This window comes from Phragmites australis, chromosome 21 (assembly GCF_958298935.1).
Source record: "Phragmites australis chromosome 21, lpPhrAust1.1, whole genome shotgun sequence".
NCBI classification, from domain to species: Eukaryota; Viridiplantae; Streptophyta; class Magnoliopsida; order Poales; family Poaceae; genus Phragmites; species Phragmites australis.
The window spans coordinates 12,114,184-12,138,614 of record NC_084941.1 but is presented as its reverse complement, the minus strand read 5'-3'; the positions used below and the strand labels follow the sequence as shown (position 1 = coordinate 12,138,614).

Sequence of the window (24,431 nt, the reverse complement as noted above, 5' to 3'; positions counted from 1 at the left end):
TGGTTGATGCCTCTTTCTTCACAATACTCTTCAACTTGAGTATTCTTGAACTCCGTCCTATTGTCACTTCGGGTCTTCACTAATGTTGCTTCAGACTCATTTTGAGCCCTCTTTGCGAATTTTTTGAAGATCCCAACGGTCTTGCTCTTGTCATCTAGAAAGAAAGTCCAAGTGTATCTTATATAACATTCTTAGCCTTAGCATTCCATCTAACTTGTTGATCGGTAAAGGGTGATCAAACCCAATGAAAATGGCTAGCCAAACTTTAGGGGAAATAGCCTCAAGATAGCTCGCCATACTAACTTTCTAATAGGTGAAGTTTTTTCCATCAAACCTTGGCACGCTACTTCTACTCCCCAGGATTGCTATAGGATTTTAAGCCTATCAAGAGCACGAGGCTCTAATACTAATTGAAAGGATCTAATAGCCCTAGAGGGGGGTGAATAGGGCACTAATAAAAAACTAAACCAACTACCAAATTCTGAAACAAAGAGCAACATTAGCCTAGAATGAATAAAAGCAACTAGACACCCTAGCAAGCTAGAAAGATAAGCACAAACATTCAAGCATATCGAACATAAGTGAAGTGAGGAATTGAAACTTGCATGAAGGAAATGCTAGGAGCAAAATGCAGAATGAAACAAGAGTAGGAAAAGAAGACACCGAGTTTTTTCCGATATATCGAAGAGTTGGCACTCTCCACTAATCCTCGTTGGAGCATCCACACAAGGATGTCGCTCCCCCTTAAGTCACCAAGACTCAATTGCTCACTAGTGATCACCACTTCTCCATCTCCGGATTGGCGAGCATCAAACCAAGTACACGAGCTTCCCGGGGGCTCCCACAAGACATCCAAGAGAGCTCACCAAGAACACCTCCAATCTTCATGACCGGCTAGGTGTTGCCAACCACCAAGAGTAACAAGCTAACTGGTTCACTTGATCCCTATCAAGCCTAAACAACATCTAGATGCACACTCACTACTCTTGAAGCACTAATGAAGTCCTTAATCTTCAATTAAGAACTTGCAAATCACCTCAAGTGCTCTCCCTTGCTTCTAGATGATACGCACTGTGTATGAATGCTTCTGGGTTGCAAGAGAGACGAATGAAACCAAGTGAGGGGATATATATAGGCTAGAGTTCCAAATCTAGCCGTTGCCCAACCACTCATTTTTTCTGTGAACACCGGATGGTCTGGTGAACACGTCTCTATTAACACTGGACAATCCGGTTAGTTTACTTTTTCCACACGCTGATCTAACAGTTATCAGTAGTCGTTGCAAAATGCTCTGGTGTTATTCCACATAGCATCACCAGATAGTCCGGTAAGTTATATTTCATTTCCTCCGAAAATACCAAACTTCTATTAAATAGTTTGGTGATAACACTTTTAAGTCACAGGACAATCCGGTCAATTCAACTCAGATTTTCTCTAGAAAAACAATCCTTCTATTAAATAGTCTGGTGTATGCATCCTTCAGATCACCGGACAATCTGGCACATATAACTTCAAATTTCTCTAAAAAATGACTCTTCTGTTAAATACTCTGGTATAAAATTCCTCCCATCACCGGACAATCTGGTGATGTCATTTGAAATCTTCACAGAGAGAAAAAATAGTCTAATGAGTATAATCCTTCTCACACCGGAAATCCGGTGAGAACAAACATTCTGGAACTCATCCAATTCAATCAACTTTGAGTTCCAACTTCTCAACTTCTCACCCATGGGCTTGTTTGAGCTACCTAGTGCTAGAATTTCGTAGTGTTCATCCAACTAAATCTAGACTCAACTAGGTCAAGCTACAACACTTAGCCCCCCTTTATAGTACGGTCAAAAGACAAAAGGAGACCTATATTTACTCTAAGTGTCCTTCATCACCTTGTGACACTTAGAACTAGAAGATCCTTAATTTTGGCGTAAATGTTCTTTGATCGACCAATAGAATTTCATGAGGGCCCAAGAAAACCCATTCAAACATTGTGAACTAAATAATTTTGATTCCCTTTAAAACATACGCATTAGTCACAATGATACGGTTGTCATTAATCACTGAGACACTTACCACTTACTTAAGGGCCTAGATGCTACACCTGTCACTGATGACATATATCAGTGACGGGTCTAGATCTAGACCCATCACTAATGGCTATGCATCAGTGAAGGTTTGGGTCCAAACCCGTCACTAATGGCTATATATCAGTGACAAGTCATATCCAGACCAATCGCTTATGAGCACTTGAGAACAAAGAGAAGGAAATGGCCCATATTTTTTCCTCCTGCACTTAACAAGCAAATATATGAACACCAATCATGTACTGATCTCTTAGAATCTAAATGTGGGTGCGTTCCCGCACAGGAAAAAAACTCATGCCGTAAAAAAAAAGCTCTAGTCTGGATGCTTGTACATCATCTTTGGTGGCATTCGATCCCACGGTCGGCTATTCCCCCCTGTCCATCATTGCAGTCTTCCTCTGCCAACATCATGCTCCTTCCAGTCTCCCCAAGCTGTGCTCTACCGTCCGGGCCCTCACCCACTTCATCGCAGCTAGAGTCGACAACACACACATGCTCATGGCATGAAGGCCGGTGCCACAGAACATTAGATCTCACTGGATCTGGTCAAGTCTGCTGAGATCCACACTCTAGATCGATGGATCTAGCAAGATCCACCAGCTTTCTTCATGTGTGGAGGCCCAGTGAGGCCTCCACCGCCTTCTCCTTTGCCTCCGGCTACCAGAAGGCCGAGAACACATAGCAAGCTCAGCGGCAGACTTCCTCGACCCGATCTAGGGGCCCCGTCACTGGACAGCGAGACCCCCTTGTTCACAAGCACGTCCACGGGGGGGGGGGGGGGGGGGGGGGCTGCCGGAGGCCCCACGCCTCCATAGCACATCGCTGCACTGCACAAGTCACTGCTGACGCCCGCATCTCCTTCCTCATCGGCGACAGCCCCACCCCATGCACACACCTCCTTTTCGCCTCTACGCTGCTTGACTCTGTGCCGAGTCTATGCTGCTTCCTCTGCTGCTGCGATAGCAATGCAGGACATGAGCCCCCAGTGCGGTGCTCTAATGGGCGCAAGCGCTCTAGCAGGCCCACAAGGAGGCCACCGACAAGCTCCTCCATCACAGCCCCGATGCGTTCTTCCTCCTCCGTGACAACATCGAGGTAGCCAGTGAAAACATGACTCCCAAATTGGTCGGATCTAGATGTGTGTCAGCCCGAACCATGGCCTCCCTCACACGCAGTAGCCGGCCCCATGTCTGAGGTGACCGACACCCCCCGATTCCCTCCTCCCCGATGAGGCACGTTGATGAGGGGTGGCCGCCTTCAGACCACGCCACCATGGCCATCTTCTCCGAGCACCTCAAGAAAGAGAGAAAGAGAGGAGAGACAGTGAATAAGGGGCATCTAGGGTAATGGTTCGGGAAACCTTAGTTGCCGCCATTTTATCTCGCCCAGACATGCCATGGGCCGAGGGCGGGATACATGGCAAGGCTAGCACAAAGAGTCAGCCCAAAGGCTAGCTTAGGATACTGGAGTGCTGGTTCCTGAGCAGCTCTAATCATTAGTGACCGGTGTCCTTATAATCCGTCACTATCGTTACTACCCGCCATTAATGACAGAGTCATTAGTGGCGGCTTGTAAAGTAATCCATCACTATTATCATTAGTGACAAATGATTTTCTCACCCGTCACTAATGATCTGTCATTAGTGACGGGTCTAACCTGGGGTTGTTATTAGTGATGCATCCTCATAGGACCCGTCACTAATAGGACGTTAGTGATGTGTAATGAGAAGCCATCACTAATGTCATGTCACCTTTGTTGGTTTCTTACGTAGTGGCCGTAAGATCGTACCTGCAGGTTAGAAACCCAAGTAAAAAAATGACTGGTAGCGACCTTGTCATTCTTTGAAGTTAGCCTTGCACCACTTGGACAAGACCCAATCTGATGCCGACAAGGCCACTGCCCGAGTCGCTAAGGTCGAAAAGGAAAACATCGAGCTACGTTAGCAACTTTCTCGGGTGATGGTCGAGAAGGAGAAGGCAGACGCCATGTTGGAGGATTGGATGAAAGGTGAGCCTCCAATATCCCGACAAGTTGCTCATTCTCCTTTGTCTTCCTAAAATATCACCTTGCAGAACTCTCCATGGCCCGAGAATCTATCACACAGGAAGGGGCCCAAATGTCAGCCACCCACCAATGGTTTGTTGCGGCGCTCGGCGTCTTCTAGGAGGTGCTTGTCAGGGTTGGGATCCAGACATAGGCTACCGGCGGTGAGGATGCTCCCGGGCTTCCTGTCCGGGTTACTAATCTTTCCAAGGCAATCAGTGGGTTCCAAGAGATAGTCACTTAACACCTCTCGAGCCAGTCTTGATAGAGTGCACAGCTGACATTCGCCTATGCAGTGGCTGTCGTGAAGACCTATCAACCGGAGTTCAACGCAAACATCCTCCTGGAAGGTTTTAGGAATGAGTCAGAAGAGTTGTTGGCCGATAAGGTTGAGGCGGCGACCGGCATAGCCAAGGCCCTCGTGGACACGATGGATTTCTTTCCCTCGATGTAGTTCTTTTGCTTTTATCCTGCAATTTGTAAAAGCACTTGGCATATTTTGAGAAATTTTAGTTAGGAGCTTAGACTTTTTCCCTGCTCGATGGGAGTACTTCATGCTGGACTCTTTTTGACAGCATATCATGATTTTCTTTTTAGCTTTTTCCTTTGATTAGTTCATGATGAGCACTTATTATGACCGTCCTATGGTTCGCTTTAGTGGGAGATGTCATAGCCCCCAATCACCCATGGAACACGATAAGCACTCTTTTTGCAACCCCGAGTTCGCGATGTAACGATCCTTCTCTTCGCGTTAGAATATGCTTTTAGAAGGTACACGATATGTTGTTTTTGGTTTCCACCGCCTAGCACTTATTAAAGCCCCTGACTGTCTACTCGGAAATAGAAATTCTAGGTAGGCAGACAAACTAGTAAAAAATATCTTTAAAGTAAAGGGAAACTCATATTGCCTTTTCAGTCAAGACAAGCTTTTTGCTGCCCCGGGTGTGTGTTTGGAATGAATGATACGAGAAGCGACTGACCCCGTTTGTCAGGCATGAAGATGCGTGAAAAGACAAGTAAGACAGGAAAAGAAAGTCGATCGACTTCGTAGGCAATATGATCTTTTATTATTATGAGAAGGTACTCTTAGGACTTACACTTAAGACTTACAGAGTTTATTGATGACCTATTGTCTTAAACCTAAACGATAGAAACTAGATTAAGCTGATAAGTAGTAACCCTTATTACCTCTGGGATAGCGTAGGCGCTTTTTCATGGGCCCCGAACTAGTTGTGGAGCCAAGCCCCTGGGTTTCTGGGTTTGCATCTTGAGGCATTGTGATCGCGGTTACAACTGAGGCTTCTTTTTCACCTTGATCCTTGAGCTTTTGGGTTTCTCACTTGGTTGGTGTTGAACTGCCATATCGAGACTTCACTTATCGCAACAGAGACCAGCTTTGGGACATCCCTGGACGGTGATGACCCCCTCAGGTCCAAGGATCTTCTTGCACTGATAAGCGTAATGTATTGTGGTCATGAATTTGGTGAGAGTAGGTCTTCCTAAGATGGCATTGTATGTTGTCTCGAAGTCAACCACGTAAACAGAATTTTTTATGTCCAGAAATTGTCATGCTTCCAGAATGTAACGGGTAGCAATATCTGGCCGATGGGAGTGGCCAAAGATTTGGGTACTATTCCATGGAAGGCTTGAGTAACCGGCTTGATAGCGGACTGAGAGATCTTCATATACCTTTGAGTGCGTTAGTGAAGAGGATGTTCAGGGAACTTCCTCCATCAATAAGGACTCGGGTAACTCTGCAGTTATTTATTATAGGCTCGACCACTATCGGGAAGTGGTCTGTCCTAACGAAGTTATCAGGGCAGTCTTCTTGGTTGGAGGAGATCTCGGTGTCCGACCATTTCACAGCCTGCCAACTCTTAGGGATAGCTACTAGGACTTCTCAGGCAACTTTCTTGTACTACTGTTTGGACTCATAGGATGTGGAACCACCAAACATGTGGTTGATTGTCCTCTCGCTCGACTGGAAAGTCATTGTGTCTGTATTGTCCACACTGCCATCCGAGTCGGAATCTTAGCTTTAGGTCGCGATCTAGATCTTCTTTCCCTTAGCCACTTTTTTGAGCTCCGCCTTGACCTACTTTTTCCAGAGGTGACACTCGTAGATGTTGTGGTCACCGAATCCTGGTGTGAAGCTTCTGCCTCGGGAAGGACCAAAGTGCTAGTCAGGATGAACGTCTGACAGATCCACAAAAAAATTCCTTAGATTTAGCTTTCTTGCCCTTACCTCCCTTGGTGTTCTTCTTGCGCTTGCTCTGGACCTTGTCTCCACTGAGCCCGAGTTGAGGACGCTTGATACCCTGAGTCTTTTCCATAATATAGAGGAACGCATCCTCAGCCCTAGCAGACTTATCGATGATCTGCATGAGCTCCTTAACTGTTTCGGGTTATTTTCTGGCAATGTCTTCAACACAATGCCGGCTCTTAACCCCTTCAGTGAACGCCTGGATGACATTGTAGTCATTGTTCTTGGGAATGGTATTCCTGGTAATGCTGAAGCGGCGCACGAATTCACGTAAGGTTTTGTTCCCCATCTGCTCGCAACGATGTAGATCGTTTTTCGTGTCAGGGTGAATGTATGTACCCTGTAAGTTAGCTCGGAACACGTGGCAAAGCAGCTCACAAGAGTAGATTGTCCCTGGTGATAGATTGATCAAACATGTCATGGCTGCCCTTCATGGGCCGTGGGGAGGTGATTCACCATTACCTTATCGTCCCCACTAGCTGTTTGGATGGTCGTGGTATAGATTTGGAGAAACTCAATGGGACTTGTGCTTCCATTGTATTTCTCGATCGTTCCGCGACGGAACCTTACCGGCCAGCTTACGTTTCGTAGATCTGGGGAGAAGGCCATACATCCATTGATGGCGCCTTGCTTGGTTCTAGCACCTACGAGAGTTTTGACCCCGATTTGACCTATGCTGGGACATTTCCCGATTAGATCGATGAAGGGTAGAAGAAACCTCCTCAAAAGCCCCTGGGAGTCTTCGCTGGTTGTCGATGACCTGACGTAAGTCATTGATCGAATGACCTTTGACCGGTGAGGTCTGACAACTATTGTTTGCCCAATTATCATCCTAGGAAGCCCTGTTCCTAGCGTTACACCTCTCCAGGTCCGATGTGTCTCGTGACGGGGATTGCCTGGTATGCCCCGATTAGCGTTGTTTTCGGCTAGGGCCTGGGGAGAGTTCTCAGCCTGGAGCATGATCACCTTTGTTAAGTCGATCGTTGAGTTCACCCAATCCTTCCCGGCTGGGGTAGCCAGGTCGGTCATCCCCTTGCTGATAATCAGGAGACTATACAATCGGGACCTTGATAAGGGCTAAACGTGGTGTACCTGTATGATGTTGACCATTGCCTGCCGCCGGGGCTAGAAGACCTTGACCGTTTACAGGGTCGTCATTATGATGACCCAGATCATTACCTCCATCTTCGATAGCGAAGACTTATTGGGGGTAATCTCTGCTAAAGGAGGTGTCTAGATCTATCATGAATGCTTCATTGGATTGTTTTGGGTTGTTATCTTGACAATCCATGTTGTCACAAACTATGGGGATGGATCCCGACTTGCTGTGAATCGGACATTCACAATTGTCTTGGCATCGGGTGATTCGAACTCGATGCTGTAATATTTAGCGTATCGATCCATGAATCGACTTACCTCATCGCTTGAATTATCGCCAAAAAATTCATCGGTGAAATCCGCAGGATCGACCATCGGTTCATCGGAAAGAGGGGTAAAGTTGTCATAGAACCCCTCATCCGAAAAACTAGTTTTCGGTGAAACTTTCCGATGTAGACGGCATGTCATGTGTAGACTCTTCAATGCCTTTTGTCATGATCCCTACGGACGGCGCCAGCTATCGACGATTGGTGAACTATCGATCTAACGAACTTGTTGAAGAATACGAGTATGCTTTGAGTAGATGAATCACAAGGAAAACACACTGTGCTTTTTAGACATGTTCGGGCCTCCCTAAGAATAATAATCTATGTCATATTTATTTTGTATTGATCTGAGCATGTTACAAGAGAGTGTGGCTAGTCTAGATGGATCTAAACTTAGTCGATGACTTCCTTCTTGATTTCTATTGGCTTGTGGTGCTCTGGTTCGACTTGTTTCAGCTTTTCTCGCTTGTCCTCCACAGGGCTCCTCAGCTCCGTATATATATGGGGGTGTCGTACGTACTCTGAGCTCTTTCTTCCTATTCTTAGAGATAAACCTTCTCGATTACGAGATACTTTGGGTACCTACGTGTAATTTTTTTTTCTTTTAGAGATCCCTTGTCTAGAGATAAAAATATTCTCTGAGAATTATGAAATATCTTGAGGTACCCGAATATGTTAACTATCTATTATTCATCGTCGCATGGTTTCGGAGGTCTTCTACAGTAGCTGAAGGTTTAATTTGCCGTTTTCCTTCCTCTTCCTGGTGATCCCACCTCCAAATTTGTTGTTTGTCTCTCAATCGCAATGGAGTATCATCCGGCACGTGGCCGGTTTTCTTAACTTTCTTCAAGATCCGAATGTTGTTACAATTTTCCCCATTCCAACACCCTTAGGCCGGCCACCGGCAATTCCCATATCCTCAATTAGTGGATCCACAACCAGCAGCGGCATCACAAGCACAACGCCTCCTAGTCGGTAGATGATTATGGGATCGATCCTGAGTCGACTGAAAGGTTGAAAGGGAATGACCCTCAAGTAGAGTAGTACTATGTAGATGAGATCTATCTAGAATTGGCAGTATTTGTGAAGACAATATCTTGTCTCAAACAGAGAAGGATCATCTGTTTGCAGAAAAGCAAGAGGGGAAAGAACGATATCGAACGAGGAGTCCTAAGAATCACGTTTCAAAATAAACCATGAACCAACACGGCTGTGGGAACAAGCAGAAATTGGAAAAATAATGCGAGCATGCATCATACTACACAGCATGACAGATAGTCGAGGACGAGAAGGATATGGTCGAAGAATTTCCTGATTTGAATGATACTGCAGGATCATCTACTGCTGTACCGCCGGAGATTAGTCTCGGTCTATACCTTCCTTCACCCGGGTGATTGAAAGAGAAGCCGGAATTCGTGATTGGCCTATGCGTACCCACCTCAAAAGAGATTGGGTGGAAATAATTTGGGGACTAATCGGCCGCAATACAAATAATTAGGTGTGGTTTAGATTTTTCATTGTATGTGTTACGAATTTCGCATTTTGACTTTTGTGACCTTGAACTTGACTCTGTAGGAGCCTATTTAGTTCTGTTATGTCGTGTTTATATTATGAGAGCTCAGGTACCAAGTTCACTATGTAATGTACTGATCTAGAGGCCTGAATGCTAAGTTCGCTAAGGTATGAGACATACGTTTCATGAACTGATTTCTTGTTTTAATTTGTGATTCTATCTCTTGTTTTCTAATATGTTCTAATAATGCGATTTTAGTAAAAATATTAAATATTCATTTAAAAAAACTATTTTCATATTTTTTGAAATAAATACACCGATTAATGGCCGTTTGCATTGGAACTGGAAATGTGAAGTATATGAAAGCACGGTACCGGGAAGACGGAGATCAGTCGCCAGATTAACCCGTGATGACTGATCGGTCTGCCGGCGTGTTAGCAATTAGCATCTGAGATCAGCACTGCAACCACACGTCAGTTCGTCACACTGAGACCAGAAGGGCCATTTGAGCTTGTTGTTGCCCCATGCGTCCAGGGCCGCCTCTGCCGTCGCCCGGCCGGCCGCCACCGTCTCCTCCCTGCCCGCTGTCGCGCCATTTCTCGTCAAATTTGTGGGTCGTTCTACTGTTTGGCATACTACTCCTTGGATCCGCCGCCGCCGCTTCTTTAGTTTATCGGTCCCTAGAGCTTTACCCTTTGCTTTGCAGGTTGTTCTGCATAGCTGAGGAGATCCCAAGAAAGCCAAAGTGCAAAAGGAAGAATGGGAGGTTTAAACTGCTGGACGAAGCTGCACATGCTGTGTTGCTGCCATTCCAGTGAGGAAATCCTTGTCGTCCTTCTCCCCTCGGCCGCCTCGGATCAAAGAACCACAAGGCTGCAGCTGCCACTACAAGCATCTCTCTCACTCTCTCTCTAGTCAGCCTGTGTAGTCGAAGTCTCTCTCTCTCCTTCCATGCCTTTGTTCTTTACCTCGTGCTTCGCTCGCTGGCCTCTTTATCTGCAATCCCGAAACCGTGCCCTGTGTGCGTGGTTGATCCCGAGGCTCGCTGGCTCGAGAGGAATCTGTCCGAACAGCGCCTCATCTTTCTCCGTATCCCGAAGCAAGGCTAAAGCGACCACAGTCAGAGCTTCTTTTCTGGCGCAGTCACCAAAAAGAATCGATGGATTTGGGATCTCAGGTGCTAAACCGGTGTAAACCAAAATGCGTCTCGGTCTAACAGATCCCCAGCCAACAGTCGTTAACAGACGCAGCAACTGCATGCTCAGCCAGCTCAATCCATCGGTCCACACTGATGCTGGGGAGGATCGACAACCCAATCTTGCTGTGCTTGTCGGATTGGTCCGTACCCTGCTAGAGCTCGATCATGCCACCGTGGCATGGCTAGACTTGTCATTTCCAGGAGAACATTGGGCACTGTGCGAGGCCGGCGACCCCGCACTGCAATATCCTTTGGGTGGTTCCCCTAGTGGTCGCCTCCACTTGATGGTCGCTCACCAGAGCGAATTCCCAAAGTGGTGCATCTCTTCTATCTGTCGTCTCTAATGTCAGTTCATACGCTCATATTTCTTAGCATAAAGAGGGCAAAAAAAACCTTACTTGCACGCGGATCACATTCGCGGTCTTTAAGTCCCTTTGGATGAATGGACCAATGGAAATCGTTGCCATTATGCCTCCAAAATTTCTTTTCCAGGTCTTTTGTTTCAAATAGACCGGCATTGGTGTGCAAGCGTATCGTGTTCTTTTGTTTGATCTATGTCGGAAGTGCAATAGCCGCTTCTATAGGCTATAGCTATCTTATGGCTGTGGATGCTCTTTTTTTTGTTTTTTCTTCTTTTCTTTTTAAAAAACAGGGCAAACTTTTTTGGTATCTGACGTGTGACTACTACATTTGTGCTTAGGCGTTAGGACACTTAATTATATCCTAGTCCTCCTCCTAAGATAAGGATTAACAACTTGGGGATCTCGTGCATAGTACTTTTTAGTATATCTATGCTTTCCTTTTAAATCTTGTGTTCTCTTCTGCTACATGACACGTACATAAAAAGCATAAAAGAGCATGAATGCAACATTGGAACGCTTTTCTCATGAGATGATGTGTCATGCATCCAAAATAGCTGTAGCCATCCACATAGAAGAGAGATGCCACATTAGTGAGATGGCTGCTTCAAACAAATCTGCGGCGACAAAGATGGTCTGTTCAAGGAGAGCTACTACGAGAGGAGATGAGAGTTTCGAAGAAAGTCAATAGACCGGACTAACTAAACGGGCCTGGTTGGGCTGGTCCCGTGTCGGCGGTGTGACCCATGGTATGGCCCGTGAGCGATCATACGTGCTATGCCAAGCATGTGAGTACACTACTGCAGAATACCTTATTAGTAGCAGATTTTGAACCGACACTGATTACTCGGTACTGATAGTCAGTGACTATCAGTGTCGGGTACGGAATCGGCATTGAAAATCACTATCAGTGTCGGTTCGATCCACGAACCGACATTGATAATGAATTATCGGTGTCGGTTCCATCCATGAACCAGCACTAATAATGAAATATCAGTGTTGGTTCCCTGCTAGGAACCAGCACTGATACTGATAGATCTCAGCAGTTAAAAAAAATTGCACAATCCAAAATATATCACATGCACATGCATCCACTCTTCTAATGTTTAAGTCACGATAAACACTTAATACATTAATTTAAACTACAGGCATTTCTAAAATTACATCAAATACCATTATATGCATAGTTGATATGTAAAATTTCAACTCCAAATTTACATCAAAATGATTCAGTACATGAATGAGCGCACTAGCTGTTGCTTCAAATGGAAGTTTCATTGGACTTCCGTAAATAACAAAATTGTTACTATTACACTGAAACTTAAGGTTTGACTAGTACTTTCCTTCCTAGTTCTTCCTATATTGAGGATCAAGTAATGTGTACCTCCACTGCTGGGCAAGAAGACGTAAGATTGAAGTCAAGCTACAATCCATCCGCATCCGAGTGTTCTAGTAAAAATCCTATAGATAAAGAGTAACAATATAGAGGAAAAATTTAATATTATTGAAATAATCCTAGCTACAAACTACAGGTTCATATCACCAACTGTTTCAGCTGCATGTAACCGCGAGAGCCTAGGAGTTATTGCAAGCACATCATCATTCTGTTCAAGCGCTTTAAATTTGAAATAGTTGTAGTCCGGAAACATTTATCCAAGTTGCAGATTAACCGATTGTAGAAGCTCATGAACAACAGATCTCTTAGCCATAAGTCTTGGGTCAGTTTTGGAGCTTGATGCTGTTAAAATAATATATTCTTCTTTAGAAAAAGCAATACTAAAAGAGATAGTGATCTTCATTTTATTGTTATCAGCCAATATGAACGTTACCATAGGTGGTGTGCCACCAAGGTCCGCAATAATGTCATGTAGCCATTGTAGATAAGGAAGCATCTACATCAATCAGTATATTAGTTTCTAAATTTGTTAGCTGCACACTACAATATTAACTGACCTTCTTATAATTTATAGCAAAGGGATTTTTATCTCTGAGCATGTATATGTACCTAAGACACGTCACAGGTACGTCTACATGCTCAGAGAAAAAACGCCAATGTCATATCAATCGGCACATGTGGATAATCTCACAATTATGTCAAGTCATTAATTGTAGAACAAAGAAGTAACAAACTAGTTGCTCACTGAGAAGTGATGGTAACATCTAAAACACCGATATAGCAATGCACATCTAATATGATGATATACACATCTAATAATAAGCTAATATATTTTGAACTAAATTACATATCTAATTTCAGGACCTAAATTGGCTAACTAAAATTGCTAACTACAATTTACTAACTTAAATTTGAGAACTAACCCAGGTGTTTAATGACCGTTTCGGGTAGGAAGGGGATACGCCGTTGAGGATCTGGAGGGCGGGAGTATGAGGGCAAAGGGATTTTCATCTCTGAGTATGCAGATGTACCTAAGACAAGTCACATGTACGTCTACATGCTTAGAGAAAAAACGCCAATGCTATATCAATCGGCACATATGGATAATCTTGCAATTATGTCAAGTTATCAATTGCAGAACAAGGAAGTAACAAACTAGTTACTCACCGAGAAGTGATGGTAACATCTAAAACACCGATATAGCGATACACATTTAATATCATGACATACACATCTAATAATAAGCCAACATATTTTAAAATAAAACACATATTTAATTTCAGGACCTAAATTGGCTAACTTGAATTTGAGAACTAACCCAGGTGTTTCATGACCCTTCCGGGTAGGAAGGGGATACACCGTTGTAGATTTGGAGGCCGAGAGTACGAGGGTGGTTGCCCGAACCCGGGGCGACTAGATAGGATGGAGCGGCCACCTCCACGCTTCCTAGATCTACGCCCACCACTGCCGTTGCTGCTTGCCATGGGGATGTCAAGGAGGCGACGAGGAGGCGGCGGTGGGCCAGCGCGCGATGAGGACGAAGAGGCGGCGGCGGGCCGATGCACGATAAGGACGAGGAGGTGGCGGCCGGCACGCGATGAGGATGAGGAGGCAGCGGTCGGTGCACGACGAGGAGGAGGAGGTAGCAGTCGGTGCGCGACGAGGATGAGGATGAGGAGGCGACGAGCCGATGCATGACAAGGAGGCTGCAGACAGGGAGGAGGCGGCGGTCGGGGAGGACGAGCGGCGTCAGGATGAATGGAGCTAAGTGCTGGATATAAATATAACGTAGGCATCAGTGCTGGTTCTAGTTCCAACCGGCACTAATAGTGACTATCAGTGCCGGTTGTTAAACTCCCACGCGCGAGCAATAATTGAGGTGCCAAGAACCGGCACTGATAGTACCTATCAGTGCCAGTTCTTGGTGCCTCAATCATAGGTCGTGCGCGGAAGTTTAAGAACTGGCACTGATAATCAACAGTACCGTTATGCTCAAACCGACACTGATGAGGTGCTACTTATGACATGTTCTGTAGTAGTGGTGGCCTGTCATGCCGTGCCGGCGGTAGGGTGCGGCGGGAGCATGGCGGGGAGAGGGTGGGGCAGCGGCGGCTAGGGAGGGGCAGCAGGGGACGATGGGGCAGTGCTTAGCCGATCCTTGCCATGTTTGGGTCATGCCTACAGTAGTGGATCTAGTGTCGGACCCTACGGCCCAGTTGGCCAACTTAAGTCTAAACAAACTTTCTCTTTTCTATTTTTAGTAATGTATTATATTGCGTGAGTGTGATGCAAACTATAACTATTATTTCCATGTTCATTTCTCAATTGTTCACCAAAGTGTACAAAAGCAATTTTGTTAACAATTGTAAGCAATCACAAAGGATTTAAAAAGTAATTTAGAAACTGTGTGAAAGCAAAATCAAATCAATTTACTACATGTTTCTAAGCAAAGGTCAAAACAATTTGTATGCTTCACTAGGTTTCAGAGAGCAAAATGCCTCAACTTACAAAAACAAATCAGTAAGACACAAAGGAGAAATTTTGTTTGATTTTACAAGCAAATCTGTACCAACTCATAAAGCAGGTTTATTTTATTTACAAGCAAATTAATCCATACGGATTCATAGGACAAATTAGTTTCAATTTAGAAATGTAAATCCATTAAAAAATCAGAAAGCAAATTTATATCTTTTTATGAGAAAATCCATAACAAATCCAAGAGCAAATTTATTTAAACCGACAAGCAAATCTAGCAAGCACGTGATCAAGACAAGATCGTTGCTCCAAACAAACAACTTCTAAGCACAAAGAGGTGGGGGCGACAGGGGGAGGCTGGGAGGAGTACAAGCTATGGGATTATGGACTGATGATGAATAATAGATAGTTACTATATCTGAGTATCTTAGAGTTTTTCTTAATTCTTCAAGTATATCTTTATCTTTAGGAAGAGGATTCATAGAAGAAAGGAAACTACCTGTTGGTACCTAAGGCGTCTTGTAACCGTGAAGGTCTATCTCCAAGAATAGGAAGGAAGAGTCCAGATGACGTACAACACTCCCATATATATACGGAGCCAAGAGACCCTACGGCGGAAAAGCCGATATCAGCAATACAAGCCAATAGAAGCGAAGGAGAGAGGTCACCAACTAGTTTAGATCCATCTAGGCTAGCTACTTCTTGTAACAGGCTCAGATCAATATAAAACAAATATGACGTAAGGTTATTATCCTTAGTAAGGCACGAACCTGTCTGAAAAATTACGTATGTTCCCTTATAATTCGTCTACTTAAGACATCCCGTATTGTATTCTCCAACAAATTCGTTAGATCGACGATTTACTAATAATCAACCCTAGACAAAAAAAAATGAAAATCCTATTCAAAAGTGTCCAATGTGTCAAGATCCACATAGAATAACACAAATCAGGAGCACATGGTAGGTAGATCATGAAAACTAGATAGCATGAGGCACGCAATCTTAGGAAAAAACATTAGGGGTATGTATGAACTCACCTTCCGGGTCACAATCTAATTCAGATCCCCCTCCCCCACTAAAATGCTACTCGGATCCAAACTCAAATTGATGTAGCGCGGTACCAAAAAAGGGCAAAAACACCAATTAACCCCCTTGGTTCGAGAATGCAAAAATCGAATACAAAGGCAAACCAAACCCATGATGAATCCCCTTCGCTTTTGCTGCGTTGAATAAAAAAAACCATCGCAAAAACTAAAAAAAATGACAATGTCTTGTGAAAGTGAAGCTAATCACAAATAATTGTGTTTATTGATTGCTTGAAGCTTAAAGCGAGGAAGGCAAGGAGATGGATTCTCTGTCTAACATGCCCTCACAGTCAGAGTGTCGCTGGAGAGGACGTTTAGACTAGACCTGAACTCAATGAATACCGACGTTGGAAGCCCCTTGGTGAAGATGTCGGTGTACTGGGATGAAGTCAGGACGTGAAGGGCACGAACGTAACCGAGGGCGACACGCTCCCGTACAAAGTGGAGATCAATCTCTATGTGTTTGGTGCGCTGATGCTGCACCGGGTTCGTAGAGAGGTAGACTGCACTGATGTTATCGCAACAGACAAGGGTTGCATGATGAAGTGGACTATGAAGCTCCTAAAGTAACTATCACAACCAGTAGGCCTTGGCAACGGCATTCGCCAAAGCCCGATACTTTGCCTCCGCACTGGAGTGGGACACTGTGTTCTGATGCTTGTAGGACCAGGAAATAACATTCTCACCCAGGAATACTGCATAGCTAGAAGTGGACTTGAGAGTATCCGGGCAACTTGCCTAATCAGTATCAGAGTAAACAACTAGCTCCGTTGAACGTGACCGGTGAGAAACAAGTCGTGATCTAGAGTGCCATGGATGTACTTGAGGATGCGCTTCAGTGCAGTATAGTGAGGCTCCCAGGGATCATGCATGTGAAGATGGACCTCCTGAACTGCGTAAGTAATATCTGGCTGAGTGAATGCGAGGTACTGAAGAGTGCCAGCTAGACTGCGGTAGTGGGTAGGATCGCTCGCAGGAGGACTAGCAAATGAGAGCTTCAAGTGAGTGTCCACAGGTGTACTGCAGGGCTTGCAATCTGTCATACCCGCACGATCCAGAATGTCCAACATATATTGGTGCTAAGAGAGAAACATGTCACCATTGCTTCATTCCACTAAGACACCAAGAAAATAATGGAGAAGGCGTAGATCCTTCATAGAAAACTCTTGCTGAAGTGCACAAATAATTCAGTAAAGAAGAGCATCTGAGGAGGCAGTCAGCACAATGCTGTCCACATAGAGCAGCAAATAGGTCATGTCGGCACCATGATGGTAAATAAACAGGGTAGTGTCTGACTTTTCCTCAACAAACCCTAGAGATGAAATGCGAGACGCAAAATGGTTGTACCATCCACGAGGTGCCTATTTGAGGCTGTAGAGGGACTTGTTCAAACAACATACATAGTCCAGATGTGAGGAATCTACGAAGCCAGTGGGCTGAGAGCAGTATACTGTCTCAGTCAAGGTACCATGTAAGAATGTGTTCTTCACATCCAACTAATAAATAGGCCAATCCTGAGACAAGGACAAGGACATAATAGTACGAACGGTGGCAGGCTTGACGACAGGGCTGAAGGTCTCATCAAAATCAATTCTAGGCCGCTACATAAAGCCACAAGAACCCATCATGCTTTGTCGATCAAGGGAGCCATCAGATTTGAACTTGTGACGAAAGATCCACTTGCCGGTAACGATGTTACCATGAGTCAGTCGTGGCACAAGATCCCAAGTATTATTAGCCAGCAAAGCTACGTACTCTTCCTCCATGGCGTGGCGCCACTACGTATTGGCTAAGGCAGATCAGTATGTCTTGGGAATCGGCGACAGGGTGCTCACGTTCAAGTTGAGGCGCTGAATCGGCTGGCAGAAATTGTGTTTTCCTCGCGTCACCATTGAGTGCTCGTTGATGACAGGTGCGATCAGCATGGCACCAACCGAAAGTTGCAAGGTAGAGGCCGCGACAAGCGTGACCACAACAGGCACGATAGTTGAAGCTGCGGCAGTCGTGGGCGAAGAGGGCACCGCAACCAGAGGCACGGAGGGCGGCATCCCTGCTGCGAGACTGAGACTACGGGTGATGCACGCGGAGGCACGCCAAACCCAGGTGGAGGGTCGCAGGCATGCACCGAGCCAGGGGTGCGCACGAGGGGTCGAGCAATGAGGCCGCGCTGACCGAGCCGCGGATGGGGCTAGGAGGTAGTGCGCGGCCAGGTGCAAGCAGACCACCAGGGAGACCTGCAGTGAGAGAGGACCGTGACGGACCAACGGGTGGCGGCACGGTCATGTCAGGAGACAAAAAATAAAATACACCATGAGGCAGCTGTTGTTTAACTCCGCGAAAGGGAATGAGTTCTCATCGAATGTCACATGTCGGGATATGATAACCCGATTGGACGAGAGATCAAGACACCGATAACCTTTATGATTGGAGGAATAGCCTAGAATCACACACATGGTGGAACATGGAGACAACTTTTTGGGCCTAGTGGCGGACAAATTGGGATAGCACTTTGAGCCAAAGACATGGAGATGGGAGTATGTGGGTGGCATGTTGTAAAGCGCGAAGTGTAGAGTGGAGAAGGAGAGGGTTTCTGTGGGGAGGCGATTAAGAAGATGTGTGGCGGCATGAAGGACCTCAACCCAATAGGAAGGTGGAAGGCTTGCTTGGAAAAAGGAGAGAACGCACTATGTTGTTGGTGGAACGAATAATACGTTCGGCTTTGCCATTCTGTTGGGTAGTGTAGGGGCAAGACATGCGACGAGCGACACCATTGGTGAGAAAGAAGGTGCGGGTAGTGGAGTTGTCAAACTCGCAGTCATTGTCACATTGGACACTCTTAATCTTGCGGCCAAACTGCATAGCCACAAAGGAGAAAAAAATTAAAAAGAGTGAAGAAAGTGTCGTTTAAGACATAAAGGAAATGTCCAAAGAAAATGAGAGCAGTCATCAAGAATGACTAAGTAGTACTTGTAACCAGAGACATTGGCAACAGGAGAGGTCCAAAGGTCACAATGTAGTAAGTCAAAATTATTGAGAGCTCTAGAGTTTGATGTGGCAAACGGAAGGCATACATGACGGCCAAGCTGACAAGCATGACATAGAGTATCGCTAGCACCCTTATTGCATGAAATAGCAAAAGAACTAACAAGCCATGAAAGAGCATCGCCACCAAGTGACCAAGACGATGATGCCAAAGCAAAGCGGGGGTGCCGGCGAGGAGGGCATAAGATGAAGCGATGGGCGCTGACACATAAAGAAGGTAAAGGGGACCGAAGCTATTGCACATGGTGATCATGTTCCTGGAACGAAGATCCTTCACAGAAAGGCCGACAGGGTCAAACTCAACTAAACAATTATTGTCAATGGTGAACTGACGAACATAAATGAAATTCTTAATAGTCGGAGCGACTAGAACATTATTAAGACGAAGATGACCATGAAGATTAGTGGAACCAGTGGAGGTAATGGGCAACAATGACCCATTACCGACAACGATGAAGGAGTAAAAGACTTAGGCGGGAAGGAGGATGACAATTTACCGTCGTCAGAAGTCATGTGCGAGGAGGCCCCGGAATCCATGTACTTGTCAATGGTCGGGGTGGCGTTAGCATCATAGTGTTGAACACGTTTGCTAGAGACGACTGGTCCCAGGTCCCATGCCCAGACATGGGAGTCAAGGCGGGAGGAGCAGGCGCCGGCGAAGGAACTTGAGGTGGATGCGAGTAGTAGGGGGCGCCATCATTGGCAGCGGCGGGTATGCCACCATGGTGTGGGGTATGGGTGCACTGCCACGCGACTGCGGCGCACTTGCTCCCGAGGGGTGGGCACTGGCGCTCTGCTGTGGTTCGGGCCACATTTGGATGGTGCTTGTCCACAGATTGTAGAAGCAAGGCCACCCGGATGAAGCGCCAGTGGTGTCGGATTTGCCACCCCCGTTGCTGTTGCTACCCCTGTTGTTGCGATGTCGTCAGCGATTGGCGCTACTTGACCTGCCGGAGGAGCCAGTGCCATCATGTGTCACGGCAGGAGGCGCTGTGGAGTGGCCGCCTGAAGCAGTAGCCTGGCCGCGAGTGGGTTGGGCACCCCCCCCTTTGCACCAGATGGGGTGGTGGCGAGGTAGATAGTCGTTGATTGCTGAGAAGGAGAAGGGCGCAACGCAATCTTGAGTTCCTCCAGAAGGAGGTCAGAACAAACCACGAGGAACATCGGGAATGGCCTCTGCCGCTTGAGGAGAGCCGACATATGTACAAACTTCTCGTTCAACCTGCGTAAGACAGCGAGGACAAGAGTGCGGTAAAGGACAGGCTCGCCGAGGGCGCTTAAAGCATAGGCCATGCTCTTCAGGCGGCGGCAGTAATCCGAGATGGTGAGGTTGCCCTGGACGAAGGCGCGGAACTTGGCGTTGAGGTGCAGCGCACGCGTCTCCCGGTTGTCGATGAATTTCCCCTCGAGCACTTGTCAAACAGTGCGTGAGGTGACGTTGTTCTCCATGACAATCTCGCAGAGGTCAGGGGCGATTGTGCTGTATAGCCACTTGGGACGATGCAATCCATGCGATACTAGTCAGCGGAGTCGTGGCGGACGACGTTGGAGAGGACGTGGGAAGTCAGCGAGTACTTGCCCAACGTGATGATGAACCATCCGCGCCATTTACTGTAGTTTGGTGAGCTGAGGTCAAGGACGATAGGCACCAGCGCACGAATATTCTGGACAACGACTGCCTGGGCGTGAAGATTGGCTTTGGCGGCGGCTTTGTGGAGGACCAGCGCCCTGTCGACATCATCATCGTGGGCGGTTGCCTCCTCACAGGCGCGGGCGTTGGCCTCGTCACAAACGTGGGCGGCGGCCTCCTCATGGCCACGGGCTGCGGCGGCCTCGCGTTCACGAGCGGTGGCGGCGATACGGGTGGTGTCATCGTCGGCCATAGCACGGCGGAGGTGAGACGGTGGCTAGAAATGAAGCGGACACGTGTGGTCGTAGGATGCAAACACGGATCATGATACTATGGAAGTGAAGCTAATCACACATAATTGTGTTTACAGATTGCTTGAAGCTTATAGCGAGTAAAGTCCAGCAACTCCATTATATAGGCACAAATGAGAAAAAAAAAACCAGGCCATGTATGCGCAGGAGGCAGAAGGGCAAGGGTCGAAGGACTTTACATACGAAGGAGTCAGACGGTCACAGAAGCTGGATGGCCAGCCGCAGAAGGCAAGGAGACGGATTCTCTGTCTAACATCTTGTTTGAAACACGCAAGTTTTTACATTGGAATGAAACTGTTTGCCTAAAATGATAAGCAAGAGGCACGTTCCTAGTGCCGGCGCCAAACAAAGCAAAAGGGTAAGAGAGACGGCAGCAGGAAGGAATCGAAGCAGAGGAGGAGGAGCATCAAGGACAGGCAGGGACAGCCAGACAGCGAGATCCCCCTCGCCCCGCACGCCCGCACTCCACTCCAGTCCCCCTGACTCACGCGCGCCCGCCATTGCTGCCCTTCGCTTTCTAGCTACCTCCTATGTCCCCGACTAGCTAGTTAGCTCCCCTATATCATCATTGCCTCGCACCGCACGCTGTACTGCTCTAGCTCGGCTCAGCTGCACACGAACAATGCAGAGGTGGGCGCCGGCGCCGGTGCAGCCGAGGCCGAGGCGGCGTGCCGGCCAGCCGTCCTTCTCGTCCACGCTGCTCGACGCCATCTGCGACTCCATGGACGAGCAGCCCGGCGGGTTAAGGACGGCGGCGGCAGACACAGCCACCGAACGCGCCGTGGCGGCCGCCGCCAAGAAGCAGCGGGAAGCGGACGTGCATTGCTACTACTACTACAAGCCCTCCTTGGCCGCCCGCCACCGGGCGACGCCGGCCCCGGGGCCTTCCGCGGAAGACTGTCCCGGCCGCGGGTACTTCTCGTCGTCCGAGGTCGAGTACTCCCTCCGCCGCCTCCGCCCCATCCGCACCTCTGGCGGTAGCGGGGCGACCGCGGCGCCTCCCGCAGAGAAGCAGGAGCCGGTGACAGAGAAGGCGAGGAAGCCTTCAGCCGCCTCCGCCCGCGGCGGTTACCGCAGGCCGGCCTCCCCCGGCGCGAGGCTGGCCAGCCTGCTCAACACCATCTTCTCCGGCCGCAAGCGGCACACAGCGCGGCAGCACCCGGATCCTGCGGAGGAGGAGCCCGCGTGCTCGACGACGCCGTCGTGCGCCCGGGCCTGCCTCGCCAAGACGCCGCCGTCGGCGCGGGGGCGAGCGAGCCGGTGCAGGACCGTGCGGTTCCTGGACATCGACGGCGAGGTGGCCTTGGCCGCGGCCGCTGTGGGTTGCAGACAAGTTCCGGTGGTGGAGGTGGAGGTGGAGGAGGCCGGGGTCCGAGTCGGACCCGACAGCGACGGCGGCAAGGAGAGCAACGACGGGAGCTCCGACTTGTTCGAGCTCGAGAACCTTGCGGCCGTTGCTCCGGCGAGCCGCCGGGGCTTTCGTGATGGCGCGTGGGGGGACGAGCTTCCGGTGTACGGGACGACCGGGGTTGAGCTCCGTCACGACATTGGCCGCCGCCGTCCGTTCGGCTACGGCAGCCTTGGTCGGAGTTATAGCAGGGTTGTTTAATTTGTAATACGTAGGAGGGGTTAATTGCAAATTGTCTTATACCAATAAGAATTGGTACTCTTTTTGGTATGGCATTTCTTTTCTTTTTTCAGGATTGGAGCGTAGTGTATTTGTAGGTATAGTTTGCACTTGTGTACTATGTTTGCGTAGAAGATCGTCTAACGCGTCTAAACGATGACTAGTAGCTAGTTAAAACCTTGGTATCTAGTTTAGGGTCTAGATACAACTCTAGACGACTAGATCGTCTAAATGATCAACTCCGGTTAAAGACGGACTAGTTAGTGAATCTAGACGGTGGCTGGACGAGACTAGTAGGCTACACGTGTGACTAGGCGGTCGTCTTGATGACCAGAGTTCAGTGTCCTGGTGGGTCCGCGTGGAAAGTTTGTTTTGGTCACGTGCAAGACCAAATTTCGACTCTAAAACTATTCCCAGTATCAAAAAACCTAAATCCTATTCCACATTTGTCCCTCGATTATCTCCTCTCATATGTGGCGGCATTGCTAGTTGCAGCCCACCCCAGCGGCCGCTCTTACGCCTGCGTCGTCACTTGAGCCGTCACCCTCAGTTGTCATCCACTCCCTATCGTCACTGATTGCCTGTGCTCGTTGCCTCATTCGAGCCATCACCCACGGTTGCGCTCGAGCCATTGCCTGCTGACGAGCCCACGTCATCGTCAATGCCCACACCGTCGATCGCGCCTACACCATCACCCCTTCGCTCCGCAAATCCCTTGCCATGGACATGTACTAGTTCTTATTCCCAGATTTATGTATCCTTCTCCACCATATCTATGCTTTAACTCTACTCCTCTCAGACGGCGTGCTTCGGCAGCCCGATGATAAGAGCTATACTTAGGTTGCCACATTGCGACTGTCACAGTTGGCTCACCTGCAACCTGGATGTCATCTCCTTGCGTGTGTGGTGTGTGATTGATATGTTTCTTTTGTGTTATGATGATTATTAATTGATTAACTAGAGGCCAATGGATGATTAAAGTTGTATTTCTATCTTTGGTAGGTATGTCTAAAATCTCACTTCAAAATATATTTATTTGCATTTTTTCTGTTAAAGTACAAAATCATTTAGACTGTGTAGTCACCATCTAGACAACCTAGTGGCTAATCACATGTGACTGACTATCTACGTCACTACGTCCAACTTCTAGGTGAATATTGCTTTTGCAGTAGTGTCACCAAAATCAAATATTAGGTAGTTCCTTTAATCCTTTCATTTAAATAGAATCAAATATAAAACAATGAAAATTCACACCATACATTTGCCGCTTTCGAGGAATGCAGATTCGCACCGGTTTGTTACAGTTATGATTCCTATGGTGAAAATTGCGTTTGTAGTTACTGCAAAATTCTAATGTCTATAACTAAAGATAATGCAACATCTCTAATTAATATACACAGTTATAATATGGCACTACCAAAATAAGTATGAATCATCCTCTTTTTTCTAGAATTATTCCTCTCTTATACTTTCGTTCTTTTGTTTAAGAACCATTGAGTTCCCTCCGTTTACTAATTTTATATGCAAAGATTTCTCTAGGTGTTCAATGTCTTATGTAATTTCATGTCTTTTTATACAATTTTCTTTCATCAAGAATATCAAGATTTTCTGTAGTCTCCTAGTTTTTTTTTTCCTTCGTTAAGGATCGTTGAGGTACCCAGAATTATGGGTTTAAGAAATTTTCAGTTGAGTAACCCACACAGTTACACACCTTTCATACAAAATTCTTTACTATTTATTATCTCCGTTCTTTTTTACTTATCATTACGACATCGGTTGTATCTCCAATGCATGGTTTTAACTGTTACTTTTTTCTAAGTATTTGTCATCCAAAGTTATTGAAAATATAATCTTGTGAAAGTATTTTCCACTATAAATCTACTAATATCATTTTCATGTGATAGATTTTAATATTTTTATTTACATTAGTGATTAAAATTTTTAAAATTTGACTGCATGCATCCTAAATGTCATCTATTTGAGAACG

At 46.8% G+C, this 24,431-nt stretch overlaps 1 protein-coding gene across 1 annotated transcript; it reads left to right on the top strand.

Moving 5' to 3' along the window:
* The first annotated feature begins 21,439 nt into the window (after positions 1–21,439).
* LOC133903164 (protein BIG GRAIN 1-like) lies at positions 21,440–22,435 on the top strand. Its single transcript, XM_062344503.1, has one exon. The coding sequence runs from the start codon at positions 21,440–21,442 to the stop codon at positions 22,424–22,426; it is 987 nt and encodes a 328-aa protein (XP_062200487.1). The 3' UTR covers positions 22,427–22,435.
* The last annotated feature ends 1,996 nt before the right edge of the window (positions 22,436–24,431 follow it).